This window comes from Chelonia mydas, chromosome 10 (assembly GCF_015237465.2).
Source record: "Chelonia mydas isolate rCheMyd1 chromosome 10, rCheMyd1.pri.v2, whole genome shotgun sequence".
NCBI classification, from domain to species: Eukaryota; Metazoa; Chordata; order Testudines; family Cheloniidae; genus Chelonia; species Chelonia mydas.
Window position 1 is genome coordinate 51,833,339 of NC_051250.2, and position 16,147 is coordinate 51,849,485.

At 41.1% G+C, this 16,147-nt stretch overlaps 1 protein-coding gene across 5 annotated transcripts in view; it reads left to right on the forward strand.

Moving 5' to 3' along the window:
* VPS13C (vacuolar protein sorting 13 homolog C) overlaps positions 1–16,147 on the forward strand; it is a 192,168-nt gene that overhangs the window by 60,937 nt on the left and 115,084 nt on the right. For all 5 annotated transcript variants that reach the window (XM_027828023.3, XM_037910913.2, XM_043524468.1 and 2 more), the window contains 7 exons: positions 4,225–4,354; positions 4,763–4,841; positions 5,377–5,516; positions 6,086–6,239; positions 7,834–7,910; positions 8,059–8,118; positions 10,049–10,211. In XM_027828023.3, coding sequence (XP_027683824.2) covers positions 4,225–4,354; positions 4,763–4,841; positions 5,377–5,516; positions 6,086–6,239; positions 7,834–7,910; positions 8,059–8,118; positions 10,049–10,211 — 803 coding nt within the window. The remainder of the gene's footprint in view (positions 1–4,224; positions 4,355–4,762; positions 4,842–5,376; positions 5,517–6,085; positions 6,240–7,833; positions 7,911–8,058; positions 8,119–10,048; positions 10,212–16,147) is intronic.

Genomic DNA, 16,147 nt, shown 5'->3' on the forward strand with positions numbered 1-16,147 from the left:
TCCTTATTGAAAAAGGGCTTTGTCACTGAAGCCCAGTGGGACAAGATGGAGTTTGAAGACTTAATTTTCTCCTTGTTATGGGCAAAGTCAGTAGCTACATTTATAATTAAGGCTGCCTAACAGTTTATATGTTGCTTGTAACTTTGCCAAGCTTCAATCATTTGGGATGAAACTTGACATATTGAGCGTTTACAAAATTCTTAGCCTGCAGCAAAGTTTCAGCTAAAACAATGTAGCCTTTTGTGAGAATCAGATAAAGGAAAAACACCTTCTTTTGCCCATGTTAAATTGCTAAAGCGTCTGTATGTTTTAGAGCATGCACTTAAGAGAATTCACGCTCGTGTCAAGAATGTGCTTTTTGTCATTCCTGTGAAAATTTGGCCTTAATTGTGAGCCTCTGAAAAATGGCATGTGGATACTTGTTAGCATTTGGTAGCTAAATTCTCAGAAGATACTATTTGCACTGACTGTGCTCCGTGCTCACACAGTTCCTACTGGCCTGCAATAATCTATTCTCTGACAGGTTTCAGAGTAGCAGCTGTGTTAGTCTGTATTCGCAAAAAGAAAAGGAGTACTTGTGGCACCTTAGAGACTAACCAATTTATTCTATTCTCTGAATGATTGCACAAGTACATTACACTCTTGGTGTGGGTGCATCCCAAGCACAGTTGTCAGAAATTTTTTCCTCTGAGGTACCCTTCATGGCAGTTCAATCACTCTTCCCTGTCGCACACCACTGTGTCAGTATAAAGAGAAAAGCCATTCCCTCCACCCCTCTGTTCCTTCTTACTTCCTGTGGCCTCATGCATATATGTAGTGTGGTGTGCCAGATTTCATATTAGGATTCCACAAGGTTGGCTGGCCTCAGTATTTTTGCCAAGCTGTCACTATGTGAACACTGTGCTCAAGGGGCACCTCACATTTTAGATTCTCTAGACTAGACTGGTGGGCAAACTCTGCCAACATTTGAGAAGGAGTTAATTTGTCCTCCTGAGCCATCACTCATGCTAGTAACAGATGCATCTGCTTTAGGTTGGGATGCTGATCTGTGTTCCCCCTCAGTTTTAGGGGTTATAGTCTGCAAAAGACCTGACTCATGAGGTAAGGGGAGTTGACAACTATCTGGCTAGTGTGCCCAGTTTTTCTGTCCCATTTCAATTTTCTCAGTATCACAGACAACTCGGCAACAATGTTCTATCTCATCAGACAAGGAGGTGGCCACTCATCCTTGTTCTGCCAAGAAGTGCTTCTTCTGGAAGTGCAGAACAGGCTGGCAGATGACCAAAGCAGGTCATTGATGAATCACCATGAGTTGTCTATTTATCTGGATGGAACCAGGTTTATTTTCCAGCCCTGTGCAGCTCCTCAGGTAGACCTGTTTGCAATGAGATAAAACAAGAGATGCCAACAGTTTTGTGACCTACAGGGTCACTGTCTGGGTTCCCTAATGGACACTTTCCTGTTGTCTGAAGGAGCAATCTTCTGCATGCTTTCCGATCAATTCCACTGCTTCACAATGTGCTACTAAAAAATCAGACTGCACCATGCCTGAATCATTCTTATCGCCCCAGCGTGGCCAAGGCAGCACTGACTCTCCACTGTCCTGTACCTTTCGGTGAAAAAGCTGATACTGCTTCCATTGGACCTGGATTAAATTTCATAGGAATGGAAGGGACCTCGAGAGGTCATCTGGTCCAGTCCCCTGCAGTCACAGCAGGACTAAGTATTATCTAGACCATCCAAAATCTTATTTCTCAAGACCACGGTTGTCTGTTGTCTACCCAAACCTGTAGACATCCATCGAACAGCATAGATGCTCCATGGTTAGACTCTGGGGGGCAGTTGTGTTCAAAAGAGGTTAAGATGTGCTATTGCATAGTAGAAAATGATCATCTACATCTACTTGCCTCTCTGGGTATGTCTACACAGCGAAAAAAAACCCAGCCACCTTGGGCTTGCAGGGCTCAGGCTGCAAGGCTGTTTGATTGCTGTGTAGACTTCCAGGCTTGGGCTAGAGATGGAGCTCTAGGACCCTTGCACCTCACAGGGACCTGGAGGCTGGAGTCCAGCCCGAGCCCAGAAGTCTATACAGCAATCAAACAGCCCCTCAGCCTGAGCTGTGCAATCCTGAACCAGCTGACCAGGGTGTGTCGCAGGTGTCGAGTTACTGTATAGACAAACTCTCTAAGCAGAAGCATTTCTCTGTCTGGTCTCATCTGCCTGGAATTTTGCTGATACATTCTTCAATCCAATATATTTTGGACTATCTTTTGTACCTAAAACATAGATTGGCTGTTAGTTCCATCAAGGTCCACTTAGTAGTTATCTCAGCCTTCCATTCTTAGGTGGCTGACTGCTCTGTCTTTTCTAATAGAATATCAATACATTTTTGAAAGACCTGGAAAGATCGTCAGGTACGAGATCCTGTTCCTCATGGGACCTAAACTTGATACTGTAAAAGTTTGTTCTTTCTTTTAAGCTTTTAGCTACCTGCTCTTGACTGTCTCTTTCAGTGAAAGTAAATGAGCTGTGGGCCCTGATGTCCGGCCCTCATTGTAGTGTTTTTTTGAAGACCAAGTTTAGCTGCGTATTCATACAAAGTTTATCTCAAAAGTGGTATCTAGCTTTTATATCAACCAAGCAGTTTACCTACCTTCATTCTTCCCAAACTGCACTCAGATAAAGATGAAAGGAAGGCTGTACATACTCTGGTTATTAGGAGAGCATTGGCATTCTACCCTGACAGGTCCAAACAGTTCTCTATCTGTCTTCCCAACTCTTTGTGGTGATCACAGACAGAATGAAGGGGCTCCCAGTTCGTTCTCAGAGCATATCATCTTGGATAACTTCATGTATCCGCCTGTGCTACTGTTTGTCTAATGTTAGCCTGCCAAGCGGAGTGATAGCATGTTCAATGAGATAGCAAGCTGCTTCTGCAGCCTTCTTGGCTAAAGTTCCTATCTCAGACATTTGTAAGATGGCAACTTGGTCTTTGGTGCTCATGTTTGCTTCCTATTATGCCATCACTCAGCAAGCTCGAGATGATGCCAGACTTGGGCGAATTGTCCTTTAGTCCCTGTGCAGATAGGCTCTGATCCTTCTACCTGTTTCCATGGCTAGTGAATCATCAAGAGAGGAATGCACATGTGCAATCACTTGAAGGAAAAAAACAGTTACTAACCTGTTCCATAACTGTTGTTCTTCAAGATGAGTTGCATATGTCCGTTCTACGACCTGCTGTCCTACCTCCCTGCATCAGTGTTTTTCCGGCAAAAAGAAACTGGGGGATGGCGGTGGTGACCTTGTCCTTTTATACATATATGCACAGGCATGCAAGAGCAGAGAGCTCTCGAGCTGCCCCGATGGGTACTGCTGAGGGAAAAATTTCTCACCACTGTGTTCGGGGCATGCACACACCAAGAGTGGAATGGTCATGTGCAACACACCTCGAATAACCACAGTTGAGGAACAAGTTAGTAATTGGTTTTTTTTGTTTTTTTTTTTTTGTTTTTTTTTTTTTGCATACCACCTGTTGAAATTTTCAAAGAAATCTTGTCTGAAGTGTTTTTGGTCACAGTTTCAGGCTGCAAATAATTCCTTTACATTTTTGTTTAAAAGCACAAACTGTTCTGCTGTTTACTGAACAAAAACTTTTGAACATTGTGGCAGTTGAGTGTGTTTTGAATAAAGTAGCTCTGGGTGGGTTGTCCCCATATCTTAACTTTTCCAAGAAAAACAAATATCACAAGTTAAGAGCAAAACCAGTGACCTGAATACCTAAAATGTATGTAGAGGCAGTTTTCCTGGATTTTCGGGCAAGTATCTTATATTGTTCTCCAGCCATCAGTATGGCTAACACAAAGAAGGAGCTGAGAGGAGGAGGGAGTTATGACTAGCCCCTTGGGCTTCAATAGGAAGGCGGGGGAAAGGGGTTATCTGTGAAATTCAATAGTGGGGGGAAAATCTCCATTTAGCTTGGGTGTTTAATATAGTTTCACTGATAGAATTTTTTTTTATGGCTGTGTTAACTATAAGTATATGTACTAACAGGCCCTGAACGCAGATGTCTGCATCATGAGCTTCTTTGCTCCAATGGTTAATGACATGTTAAAATTAAAATTTAGTAAACCTCTTAGTATCTGCTGAAAAGTTGGCTCACATGTAACTTCATTCCAATATTACACTGTTCACAAAATGCTGTTTTTTTAAATTCTCTCCCCACAGGTTTAAAGTTTCAGGAGGCCTTCCCCTGGTACATGTGAGGCTTTCTGACCAAAAGATTAAGGGGATTTTTGATCTGATTGATAGCATTCCATTTCCTGAGATGTCAGCCATGTCAGTTCAAAGCACAAAGGTAAACTGACTAGGATAATGGTAAACTCGAACTAAAACATGATAGTATAACTGCATAAAACCCTTTTAGTGAGTGCATTCCTTCATTTAGTATTTACAGAAAGCTGATATTAGCAGGTAAGAGAAGGCTACAGGATATCTGAAAAAAATATGTAGTAACATGTTCATCTGTTGCTGTAAATGATGATGAAGATAGTCTTCAAAGTCCACTTGAGCACACACAACTAGTCTTATTTGAATAGACAGTGTATTATCATATGTTGACTTGAAAGCTCAAATTAAAATTTGAGTCTTATCCACAGATTTTATTTGAAAAGCAGGGTGGATTTTCGTGAGAATATAAATGAACATTCTGAAGTCATAAAAAGTTATGGTAGATTAGTTTCTGTACTTGGCTATTTTTTTCTAGGTACCTGCTATCCCCACTGTTACTGATGTGAGGAAAGGGTTACTTGACACCTCAATATTGCTGGAAGGAGTAGAGTCAGGTAACAAAATATTTATAACTATTTCTAAAAGTAAAAAAAAACTATTGTCTATTTAGCAACAAAACTTTGCTAGGTGTTTCTGATCATGAAATGAGTGTCGGGTGGACAATAAATACCTGTGCATACCGATGAATTGCAAAATTTAAGGCGGCCTTGCAGATCTTGCTGATACTATCTTAAGACACTAAGCTTGCTTTTTAAAAGTAAATAATTAGCTTTTTTTGTTTAGAAAATATCTTTCATAATGTAAATTAATGTATGGGAGGCTTTCCTAATCTGAGATCAGTCATTCAATGGGCTGTTAACTTGTGGTGTCTGGACCCTGATTGTCACAACTATCTTGCGCTTGTAATTACCATATTTAGAAAATACTTACATGAAGAGGCCTCAAACACAGGTAAATACAGAATTGATAATGACAGACAAATCAGTATGTCAAGGTACTAGCTGTTGCAAAGAGAACATTTGCTTGTTTTTATATTTGGCTGTCAGTACCACAGACAGCATAAAAATATTACATGTCTTTATTTCCTAGAGTCTGATGAATATTTTGATGCTGAAAATTCTTTTTCACTAACTGAAAAGGCTCTACCTGAAGGACATGATCTAAAAAACAAAACAGAGGCTATTAATGAGGAGTTCATAGACCTTCAGTTGAAGTTTGAAATTAAAGAGGCATGTGTTTTACTCTTCTCTCTTCAAATTGCATTACTCTCTCTTAATCTGAAGGCCATTATAAAGCAGTTATTATATGATCCATTACATGTCAAAGTGCACCCCTGTTAGTCTTATAAACAGCATGCTGATGAAGTGTAATCTCAGAAAATAATACATTTACTTTAACACCATAATCCAGCAAACTTCCATATGTAGTAACTTGATAGTGATGCCACGTATGAAGGAGGAAGTTGAAACATCAGGAGAGTCATTAACAAAGAACCAATTCTAGGAGTTTGATTCTGCTTTGTAACAGCAAAATTCTACTGAAAATATTTGTTCACCAAGAATTAGAAATGTGCCCCCCCCCCCCCCCCCCGTTCCATTATGCTTCAAGTAGTTCAGATCTTGACAGCCCACCTTCATTTTCAGACTCTTGTGCAAGAATGCTAGTTGTTAAGGAAAATAAGACAGTAAAATTAGCAGCAATTTCATTTTCCTCTTTCTGATTAATAAAAAATGGAACATCAGATATGAAAAGAGATACCACTCTATTACTGACATTTGTGTAATTCTCATTCATGTAGGTGGTTTTAGAACTCACAAAGCAACAGAAAATAGAGGAAACAATACTTGTATTTAATGTAATGCAGCTCGGAACAGAAGCTACAGTCAGAACATATGACTTAACAGCTGTATCTTACTTAAAGAAAATCAGCTTGGATTACCACAAAATTCAAGGTAACAAAAATAATAAAACAAAATGGAGGATAAGAATAATCATGTCTCTGCTTAGTAGACTTCATAGTTAAACCTTTTTGTGTCAAGGTTTCGACTGCCTACCCTACACTTTCAGAGAAAAGTTCTACGGTATGACAGTTAGGTTTGATATTTAGAATGAGCCCCTTCTCTTTTGAGGCTGCGGTTGTGTGGGCCCAAATAATGGAACTTATGTGCCGGCACAGTTGATGCCATTAAGACATCCATCTGGTTTTCTGTGCTTATCTAGTAAATGAGTAATTTAGATATCTAAGTTGTAGTTGCAAAATGGTGGAAGTCAAGTTTTAAAAATCTGACCCTTACCCTTCTACACGCATCCAAATTTTTAGGAAGATACCTAGAAAAGGAAGTCACCTTGCTTAGTAATACATATTTGGCAATGTATCTGTTGAAGAGTGGGAAGGGGGTTAATTTAAATTTGGTCCAGAGAAACAAGAAGTGGTAGCCTAGCTCTTACTAATTCAGGGAAAATCAAATCAAAAGACGGAATCTTTGTTACAGGCTAATTCATGAGACTATCCTCCGGCATTATGATTCCTACTATTTAGTCTCCAGTGGTTCTTTTACATACCTTACGGGACACCATGAGAGAAGCCAAGTAAAATAATCACAATTGTTAACCGTGGGTGTTTTATTATTAAGGAAAAGAAAACTTGAAACAAAACAGACAAATGACAGAACACACTGATAAATTAGCTGTTTTGGTCAGTCTAGGTGCACAAGTGCATGCTAGTCCAGTTCAAGCCCTAGAAGAACTTCCATAGATTCATAGACGTTAAGGTCAGAAGGGACCATTATGATCATCTAGTCTGACCTCCTGCACAATGCAGGCCACAGAATCTCACCCACCCACCCACTCCTGCAAAAAACCTCTCAACTATGTCTGCGCTATTGAAGTCCTCAAATCGTGGTTTAAAGCCTTCAAGGAGAAGAGAATCCTCCAGCAACTGACCCGTGCCGCATGCTACAGAGGAAGGCGAAAAACCTCCAGGGCCTCTTCCAATCTTCCTGATACTTGTTCATTGATGATTTTGGTGTATACTGTAAATTTTGTCCATGTTGCTGTCTTTACTACCGTACAGATAAAGGATTCAGTATTGAGATATTGAAGCAGAGCCTATTCCATTTGTCATGATTTTTTTTTTTTTCCAACTGAATGCTTTGTGAAACATTTTTCAGGGGCACATATCAACATTAGTCTCCCAGCACACATGGACTTGTAATACGAGTTTGGCACCTACCTTTTTTGAAAATTACAGCCCTTTAAATGTTTTAATATTCTTATTCTTCAATATAAGTATTTTAAATACGGCAAAAAGAAAAGGTATAAGCCTGTCTAATGACAGTGTTGACTGTCATTGCCTGCCTAAACGTTCAACTCAAAATGTAAATATGGATTCTAGGTTATTGGCACAATGCTTCAGGCAGCATCACAATTTGAAGTGTTAAATAGAAAACGATGTTAGAGGAGAAGGGTTTCATAAAATCATTTCTTTGCCTGCTTCAATATTGTGAAAGCTGACTTCTCAATATGCTCTTACTTGGTATGTTACAGATAAAAAACGACCGCTTCACTTAATTAGCTCTTCAGATGGACCTGGATTAGACCTTTTGAAAGTGGAATATATCAAGGTACATGCTTACTATTTAATAAATATTTATTAAAATGATCTGTTCAGTGTATCTGGTAACAAGTTACAAATTTAGCACACAAGGTATAAATGACTGCAGTCTATACAATGCAGTGGCTCATTCAATTTGTCTATCTTTAACCTTTTAGGCTGACAAAAATGGTCCAAAATTTCAGTCAAGCTTTGACAACACTGAACAAACACTTCAGGTAAGTGAATTTTTTTCAAGTGTCTAGTATTAGACACTTTACTTAGCAGGTACCTGCAAGTCAAAACTCAGACTCATTGAAGACTAAGCCTGACTTCCCTAGGTAAAGTGGTATGATCTTACCTCGTGTTAGGTAAGTTAAGGTAAAATGCTAGTAATGACAGGGCAACTTGTAGTTTCAGTAGGTCAAGTTGAAGCCTAGGCTCCTCCATAGTCTTACCTTGACCGGCAAACTGTTGTGAAAACTACCAGCTGCTTGGTCTTCACTAGGGTTTTAACTAGCTATCTCGAGTTAATGAGTTAACACACCCTTCATCTCCATCCCCCTCCCCGCCACACCCAGTAGAGACAAGGCCTTGAAGTCCAGATTGCCACTATACCACTCCAGCCCTGCCCCTGACACATCCCTACACCCTGGGGTTCATAAGAGATGGCTATAACAGCTGCCCCAACCTAGGAAAATTCTCAGCTGCCCACTTAGGGCAGTTTTACTGTCCTTGTGTGCCACTCTGGCAGTGCAAAAAGGTCCAGCTCTCCCAGAAGCTATTAGAGTATGGATCAGAAGTCTCAGCCATTCCCTGCCAATGAACTAAAATATGTGCTTAAAAGCCTTAGTTCAGGCACCAAACATTTTAAAATGACTAGATAACTGTAACAATTGGCGGAGCGAGCAAGCTGTGTGCTAATGCTTTTTTCCTCCACAGTACAAGAACAAGGAGGTATTCAAGTTATAAAGGAACAAATTTTAGTATGTGAAAAGGAAATACATTTATTGTGTGGTACTCTCAATATCTGATGTTTGGGTGAAATGTCGGAAGAGATTAAAACAACCTGGGGGGAAGGAGGGGAGGTTAAAAAAAAATCTCCATTAACTGTGCCTGAGATGAAAAACGAGAAAAGTAATCAGTTTTCTTACCGTAGGGCATATCGCCAATTGGTGTCAGGAAGAAACTTTTTTTCTCTGGTGTGAGCTGTGACTGATGTAAGGAGTACCTTGGGGATGAAGGCATCTTCTTTTGAAGCATCTGCCAGTTACAGTCAAGCTGAATATTTGACTGAAATGGTCAACTAGAGTGCTCTACGTTGGGTCTATGAATTCTGTTTGTTCCCAGTTTAGAAATGTTTTATATTTCTGTGAATCCTTCTATATATTCAGTTGAATTCTTTGGTACATATTTAGTGTTAAATCTTTACATTCCTTATATGAAACTGTCAAGGTTAGTGAAAAGTGATAGAACTAGGCTTGGGTACATCAGCATAATTTTAATGAAAATGAAGTTGTTATTGATGGTTCCCAGATGAATTTATCAAGTTATGGCCTAATTAAACTACATCTCTTTCATCTTGTCTGTCTTTTTATGTGTTTTGGGACAACTACAGTGTGGTATAAGCCTGGCTAATACCTCTGGTATAGCACGGGATTTTTAGTAACATTCAACTGCAGCTTGCTTGAAAGGCTTATTTTGTCCAGCTGAGAACAGACAGTTTAATAATGCAAGTGTTCCCCTGAAGAACTTTCTGGGAAGGTATTTTCTGCATCTTCTGGTAATTAGTATTATGCATTTTCCCCAACAGATTAAGTTCTCAGGGCAACAAAGGTTAAGAAAACCAGAAACTACAAACTTAAAAAACAGATCAGGAAAAACTACTCAAATAATATACTGGAGTCAACTAAAAGGGAAAAAAAAAACACAACTAGTCGAGTATTTGATGTCTTTTTAGTTTAGTTGCATGTCACCTTGTTCTTGTATTGTGGGAAGATGAAGCTTATTGGTGATTACATATCTGTGTTATTTTCCTATATAATTGTCACCCTGCAAGCCTAAATCCCAACCCATTCAGCACGTCTACTCATGGACGTGATCTGCATGCTAAATGAATGTTACCTGTAGCTTTACTTTTTGTGATTTGGATTCTTTTGTTTTAAACAGGTGGCCTTTTCGTCATTAAATTTTCTGCTACATACACAGGCCCTTCTCTCTACTATCAATTTTCTAACAAGTGTTATTCCATCAAGCAGTCCAAGTGCTGGTGACATAGGACACTTGCAAACACAAGGAGAAAAGCAGCAAAAAGATACTAGTGTGAAGAAAGGTATAGTTAATCTTTTTGGCGAGCCTAATGTTGTTCAGTGTGTTATGTTGGATTGAAAGGGTAGATTTAAATTGTTAGACATTAATTTAATTTTAAACATTATTAAAATATTTAGTTTGCAGAAACAAGAAATGGTAGGCAAGTTCTTACTAATTTTCTTTCACTGCCAACTCAGAGGCATCCACTGTTAAGTCACAAGAGTTATTTTACATCGCTTAGGGGACATCATGATTAAGGCCAAGCAAAATAATGGCAGTTATAAACTATGGCTATTTTGTTATTGAAGTAAGGAAAAGAAAACATTAAACAATACAAATGATAAACTGGTTATTTACATTACAATTTGTGTGGTATCTCTTTCTGTGGAAAGCTTTTAACAGAGATTACAACCCTGAGAATGAACACCTCTCAGGTGTGTTTTCCTCTTGGTAAGTTAAAACGAAAGTATATTTTTCCCAAAATTATTGTGAATCCTTTCTTTAGTATATCCTTAGATAAATAAGAATGTTCATAGATGGGGAGAATTTTGGTTAAAGGCAGGATGTCCCATTGCTTGTTAATATATAACCAGTTTATATATTAATAAGCCAGTTTATAGTTGGCAAAGTAAGCGATCTTTACTGCATCTTATGAAACTGAAGAAAACGTGGAAATCAGTTACTTAGAAGAAGCCATTTAAGGAGCAATCTTGAGACAGGCCAGTTAGCCAAAATTAAGACTCTTAAATCCAATTAAATCCCACTGAATGTCAGTTTACCAATGTTTAGCCTCTGTCTTCTCTCCAGGAATGCAAGGTTTAACCACTTGGTGATGAACAGGAGAAACTTAGTCGTTTAAGTATCAGAGGGGTAGTCATCCACAGAAACAACAAGGAGTCTGGTGGCACTTTAAAGGCTAACAGATTTATTTGGGCTTAAGCTTTCGTGGGTAAAAACCCAACTTCTTCAGGATTTTTTACCCACAAAAGCTAATGCCCAAATAAATCTGCTAGTCTTTAAGGTGACACCGGACTCCTTGTTGTGTTTTTTTCCGTCTCTTAAGTTACAACATTTCAGTATTACCAAGAAAATCATGACAAGAGTTTTAAAGCTAATCCCTTGGCAGTCTCTTAATTTCCTCTCACTAGTCCAGGTTGAAGTAGTGGGGCGGTTTCCTTGGGTTGGTTTCTTGAGTTTTTTCCGTTTTCCTTACGTAGGTTGCTTATAGAGGTGGCCAGGATGAGTTGTGGAGTGCTTGTTGTCTAAGTAGTAGGGTGTGCGTGTGCACATGTGCGCGCGCTCACTTCAGAGTTTTTTATATCCTTTTCTTTATTTTCATGAAATGTTAGAACACACCTTTTTCATACTACTTTAGCTTTAAATTGGTTATCACCTTTTCATTGGCTCCATGCCTTTGGGGTTGGCTTAGGTGGCACTTTCAGCTCCTGAATATGCACTTTGTATTATTAATATACAATATTATAGCAGGGAAGATCCAGAAAACTTTTTAAAGTTAGTTTTAACTCTTTTATTTCCAGTCAAGCATTAATAAAATTGAAAGAGTACCTCAGATAATGGAGGGAATAAAGAAATTCTCTTTTCAAAAAGTACAAATGCTCCTGTTTTTTGATCAGTTTTTATTTCTCAAGAGCCTTTTGAAATTAAATAATTTATTGAAAGTCTTCAAATTAAGTTGTTGCTTTTATATGATCATTTTTGGAAAGATTTTTTCTAGTCTTCTTGAGTGGGTTGAGAGTTATTGGAGCACTGGCAGCAATTAATTAATTTCTACATTCCTATAAACATATACTTCAATGACTTCTTACATGAGTAATTAGCTTAGCCTCAAATGACCTTGCTATAATTGTGCATAAAACATCTGACTATTAATATATCAGTGAAATTAGGAAGTTATTAAATGAAGGCATTCATTTAGATACAAAATATTTGCAAATGTGCCTTTTAAGAGGCTTATGCCATTGTAAGCATTGGAGAACCAACAAAGGTTTTCATCTTTAAGTGGAAACATGAGTTAGAAGTAACCAGTATCTTCTGTAAAACATTTCCCACCATAAATGTTCTTCAGGTTCAAGGAATGAAGACTTTAATGTGTTTACTAAAGAAATGAATTTCAAAAAGGATATTTCTAGTTTTATTTGTCAGAGTTTAAATTCAGGTTTTTCTTTGAAAAGAAAAGTGGGGGTGGTTGGTATAGGCCCACTTTACTTCTAGATTTATTGCTCCGATAACGTAGTCTTGCATTCCTTTCACAATTAGGTTGCTTCCAAAAAGTGTTTACGTGGTTTGTCTGGTGTTGGCTGTATTTGGGAGATTAGAAACAGAAACCTTCCTTAATGTCTCTGATTAGCTTCAACATTTTGTCACATAATTAGCTAAACACGTGTATTGTTAAATTTCCAAAACTCCTGGCTTTAAAACTCCTGTATCCAATCTTAATGGTCAGTAAAGGGTTCAATCATGCAAGATACTAGGCACTCTGGCTCTGACCCAGCGAACAAGTTAAGAACAAGTACTTAACTAATGGAGACTATTTGCTTACTTAAAGTTAAGTATGTGCTTAATTTGTTGGATCAAGATGCAGGAGCATTGATGTGATCTAAAGATAGGTGTGGCAGGCAAAACACGTAGCCCTGGTCTACACTACGAGTTTAGGTCGAATTTAGCAGCGTTAGATCAATTTAACCCTGCACCCGTTCACACAACGAAGCCATTTTTGTCGACTTAATGGGTTCTTAAAATGGATTTCTGTACTCCTCCCTGACAAGGGGATTAGCGCTGAAATCGACATCGCCGGGTCAAATTCAGGGTAGTGTGGATGTAATTGGACGGTATTGGCCTCCGGGAGCAATCCCACAGTGCTGCATTGTGACCACTCTGGACAGCACTTTCAACTCAGATGCACTGGCCAGGTACGCAGGAAAAGCCCTGGCAACTTTTGAATTTCATTTCCTGTTTGGCCACCATGGCGTGACCACGCAGAGCTCATCAACAGAGATTACCATGGAGTCCCAGAATCACAAAAGAGCTCCAGCATGGACTGAACGGGAGGTACTGGATCTGATTGCTGTATGGGGAGATGAACTCCGTTCCAAAAGACGAAATGCAAAAATATTTGAAAAAATCATGCCCTTGGCGGGGGACAGAGGCTATCACAGGGACCCGCAGCAGTGCTGCGTGAAACTTAAGGAGGTCAGGCAAACCTTCCAAAAAACCCAAGAGGCAAACGCCCGCTCGGGGTCAGAGTCCCAGACATGCTGCTTCTATGATGAGCTGCATGCAACTCTAGGGGGTGTCCCTACAACTACCCCACCCCTGTACATGGACTCCTGCAAGGGAGTCTCACGCAACAGGGATGAGGATTTTGGGGACGAGGAAGATAACATGCACCAGGCAAGTGGAGAAACCATTCTCCCCGACAGCCAGGAACTATTTATCACCTTGGAGCCAATACCCTCCCAACCCGGGCTCCCAGAACTTGAAGGCGGAGAAGGCACCTCTGGTGAGTGTACCTTTGTAAATATAATACACGGTTTAAAAGCAAGCATGTTTAATGATTAATTTGGCCTGAAGACTTGGGATGCATTCGCGGCCAGTACTGCTACTGGAAAAGTCTGTTATCGTGTCTGCGGAATAGGGCGGAAATCCTCCAGGGACATCTCAATGAAGCTGTCCTGGAGATACTCCCAAAACCTTTGCAAAAGGTTTCTGGGGAGGGCACCCTTATTGCGTCTTCCATGCTAGGACACTTTACCATGGCAGGCCAGTAGCTCGTAGTCTAGAATCATTGCATAAGAAAGCATGGCAGCGTGTGGTCCCGGTGTTTGCTGGCATTTATCTCTCTGTCTTATCCTCAGGAGAGTGATATCATTCGTGGTCACCTGGTTGAAATAGAGGAATTTTATTAAGGGGACACCAGAGGTGGCTGTTCCTGCTGGGCTGTTTGCCTGTGGCTGAAAATAAATCATCCCCGCTGTTAGCCACCTGGTACGGGGAGAGGTGAAGCGATCATCCCAGAGAATTGGGTGTGGGGGTGGTTTAGTTGGGTTTGTGCTGCACGTTAACCCAAAAACATCAGCCCCTCCTTTTAAATGGCCACTGTGTCTTTTTCAATTTTAATCTCCCTTTTTTCCTCTCGCAGCTGCAAATGTTTCAACGCTGCGACTAGCATCTCCGTCCCAGAGGCTAGCGTAGATAAGAAGGTGAAAAAAACGCACTCGTGATGAAATGTTCTCTGAGCTCATGCAGTCCACCCAAACCGAAAGAGCCCAGCAGAATGCGTGGAGGCAGACAATGGCAGAGTTCAGGAAACCACAAAATGAACACGAGGACAGGAGGGACACGCGAGAGGATAGATGGCTGGAGTAACAGGAGAGGTGGTGGGATCAAGAGGAAAGGTGGTGGCAGCATGATGAAAGGAGGCAGGATGCAATACTGAGGCTACTGGAGGATCAAATCGATATGTTCCGGCGTATGGTTGTGGTACAGGAAAGGCACAGACCGCCACTGCAGCCCCTGTGTAACCAACCACCCTCCTCCCCAAGCTCCATAGCCTCCTCACCCAGATGCTCAAGAACGTGGGGCGGGGGGCGGAGGGGCTTCTGGGCACCCAACCACTCCATCCCAGAGGACTGCCCAAGCAACAGAAGGCTGGCATTCAATAAGTTTTGAAGTGCAGTGTGGCCTTGTCCTTCCCTCGTCCCCTCCTCCACCATCCCACTCAATGCTTCCCTCCTCCCTGGCTACCTTGGCAGTTATCCCCCTATTTGTGTGACGAATTAATAAAGAATGCATGAATTTGAAACAACAATGACTGCATTCTGCACTTGCTCAGCGTATAGTTGAACAGCTCCTGACTACTGTCCAGGGTGCCTGTGTACAGCTTCATGAGCCGTGGCATTAAAAGGTAGGCTGGGTCCCCAAGGATAACGATAGGCATTTCAACATCCCCACTGGTTATTTTCTGGCCTGGAAAGTAAGTCTCTTGCTGCAGCTGTTCATACAGACCAGAGTTCCTGAAGATGTGAGCGTCATGTATCTTTCCCGGCCATCCCACATTGATGTTGGTGAAAGATCCCTTGTGATCCACCAGTGCTTTCAGCACCATTGAAAAGTGCCCCTTTCGGTTTATGTACTGGCTGCCTTGGTGGTTGGGTCCCAAGATAGGGATATGCGTTCCGACTATTGCCACACCACAGTTAGGGAATCCCATTTCAGCCAAGCCATCCACTATGACCTGCACATTTCCCAGAGTCACTACCCTTGATAGCAGCAGCTCAGTGATTGTGTTGGCTACTTGGATCACAGCAGCCCCCACAGTAGATTTGCCCACTCCAAATTGATTCCTGACTGACGGGTAGCTGTCTGACGTTGCAAGCTTCCAGAGGGCTATCGGCACTTGCTTGTGAACTGTGACGGCTGCTCTCATCTTTGTATTCTTGCACTTCAGTGCAGGGGAAAGCGAGTCACATCATCGCATGTGTAAGGGCACTTTCATGGAAAAGTTTCGCAGCCACTGGGAATCATCCGAGACCTGCAACAGTATGTGGTCCCACCAGTCTGTGCTTGTTTCACTGGCCCAGAATCAGTGTTCCATGGCATGAGCCTGCCCCATTGCCACCAGGATGGCCAAATTGCCGGGGCCCGTGCTTTGAGAGAAGTCTGTGTCCATGTCCTCATCGCTCTCGTCACCACACTATTGCCTCCTTGCCTGCTTTTGCAGGTTCTGGTTCCGCATATACCGCATGATAATGCGTGAGGTGTTCTACAATGCTCATAACTACCACGGTGATCTCATTGGGCTCCATGCTTGCCATTGTGTGGTATCCGCAGGAGAACAGAGCTGCAGGGGAAGCGGTGGTTGGATGATTAGTTTTGCAGACCTACTGCACCATCTGCTGCCAGGACACAACAGCTGAGCAGGCTGCACACTTGCCATGG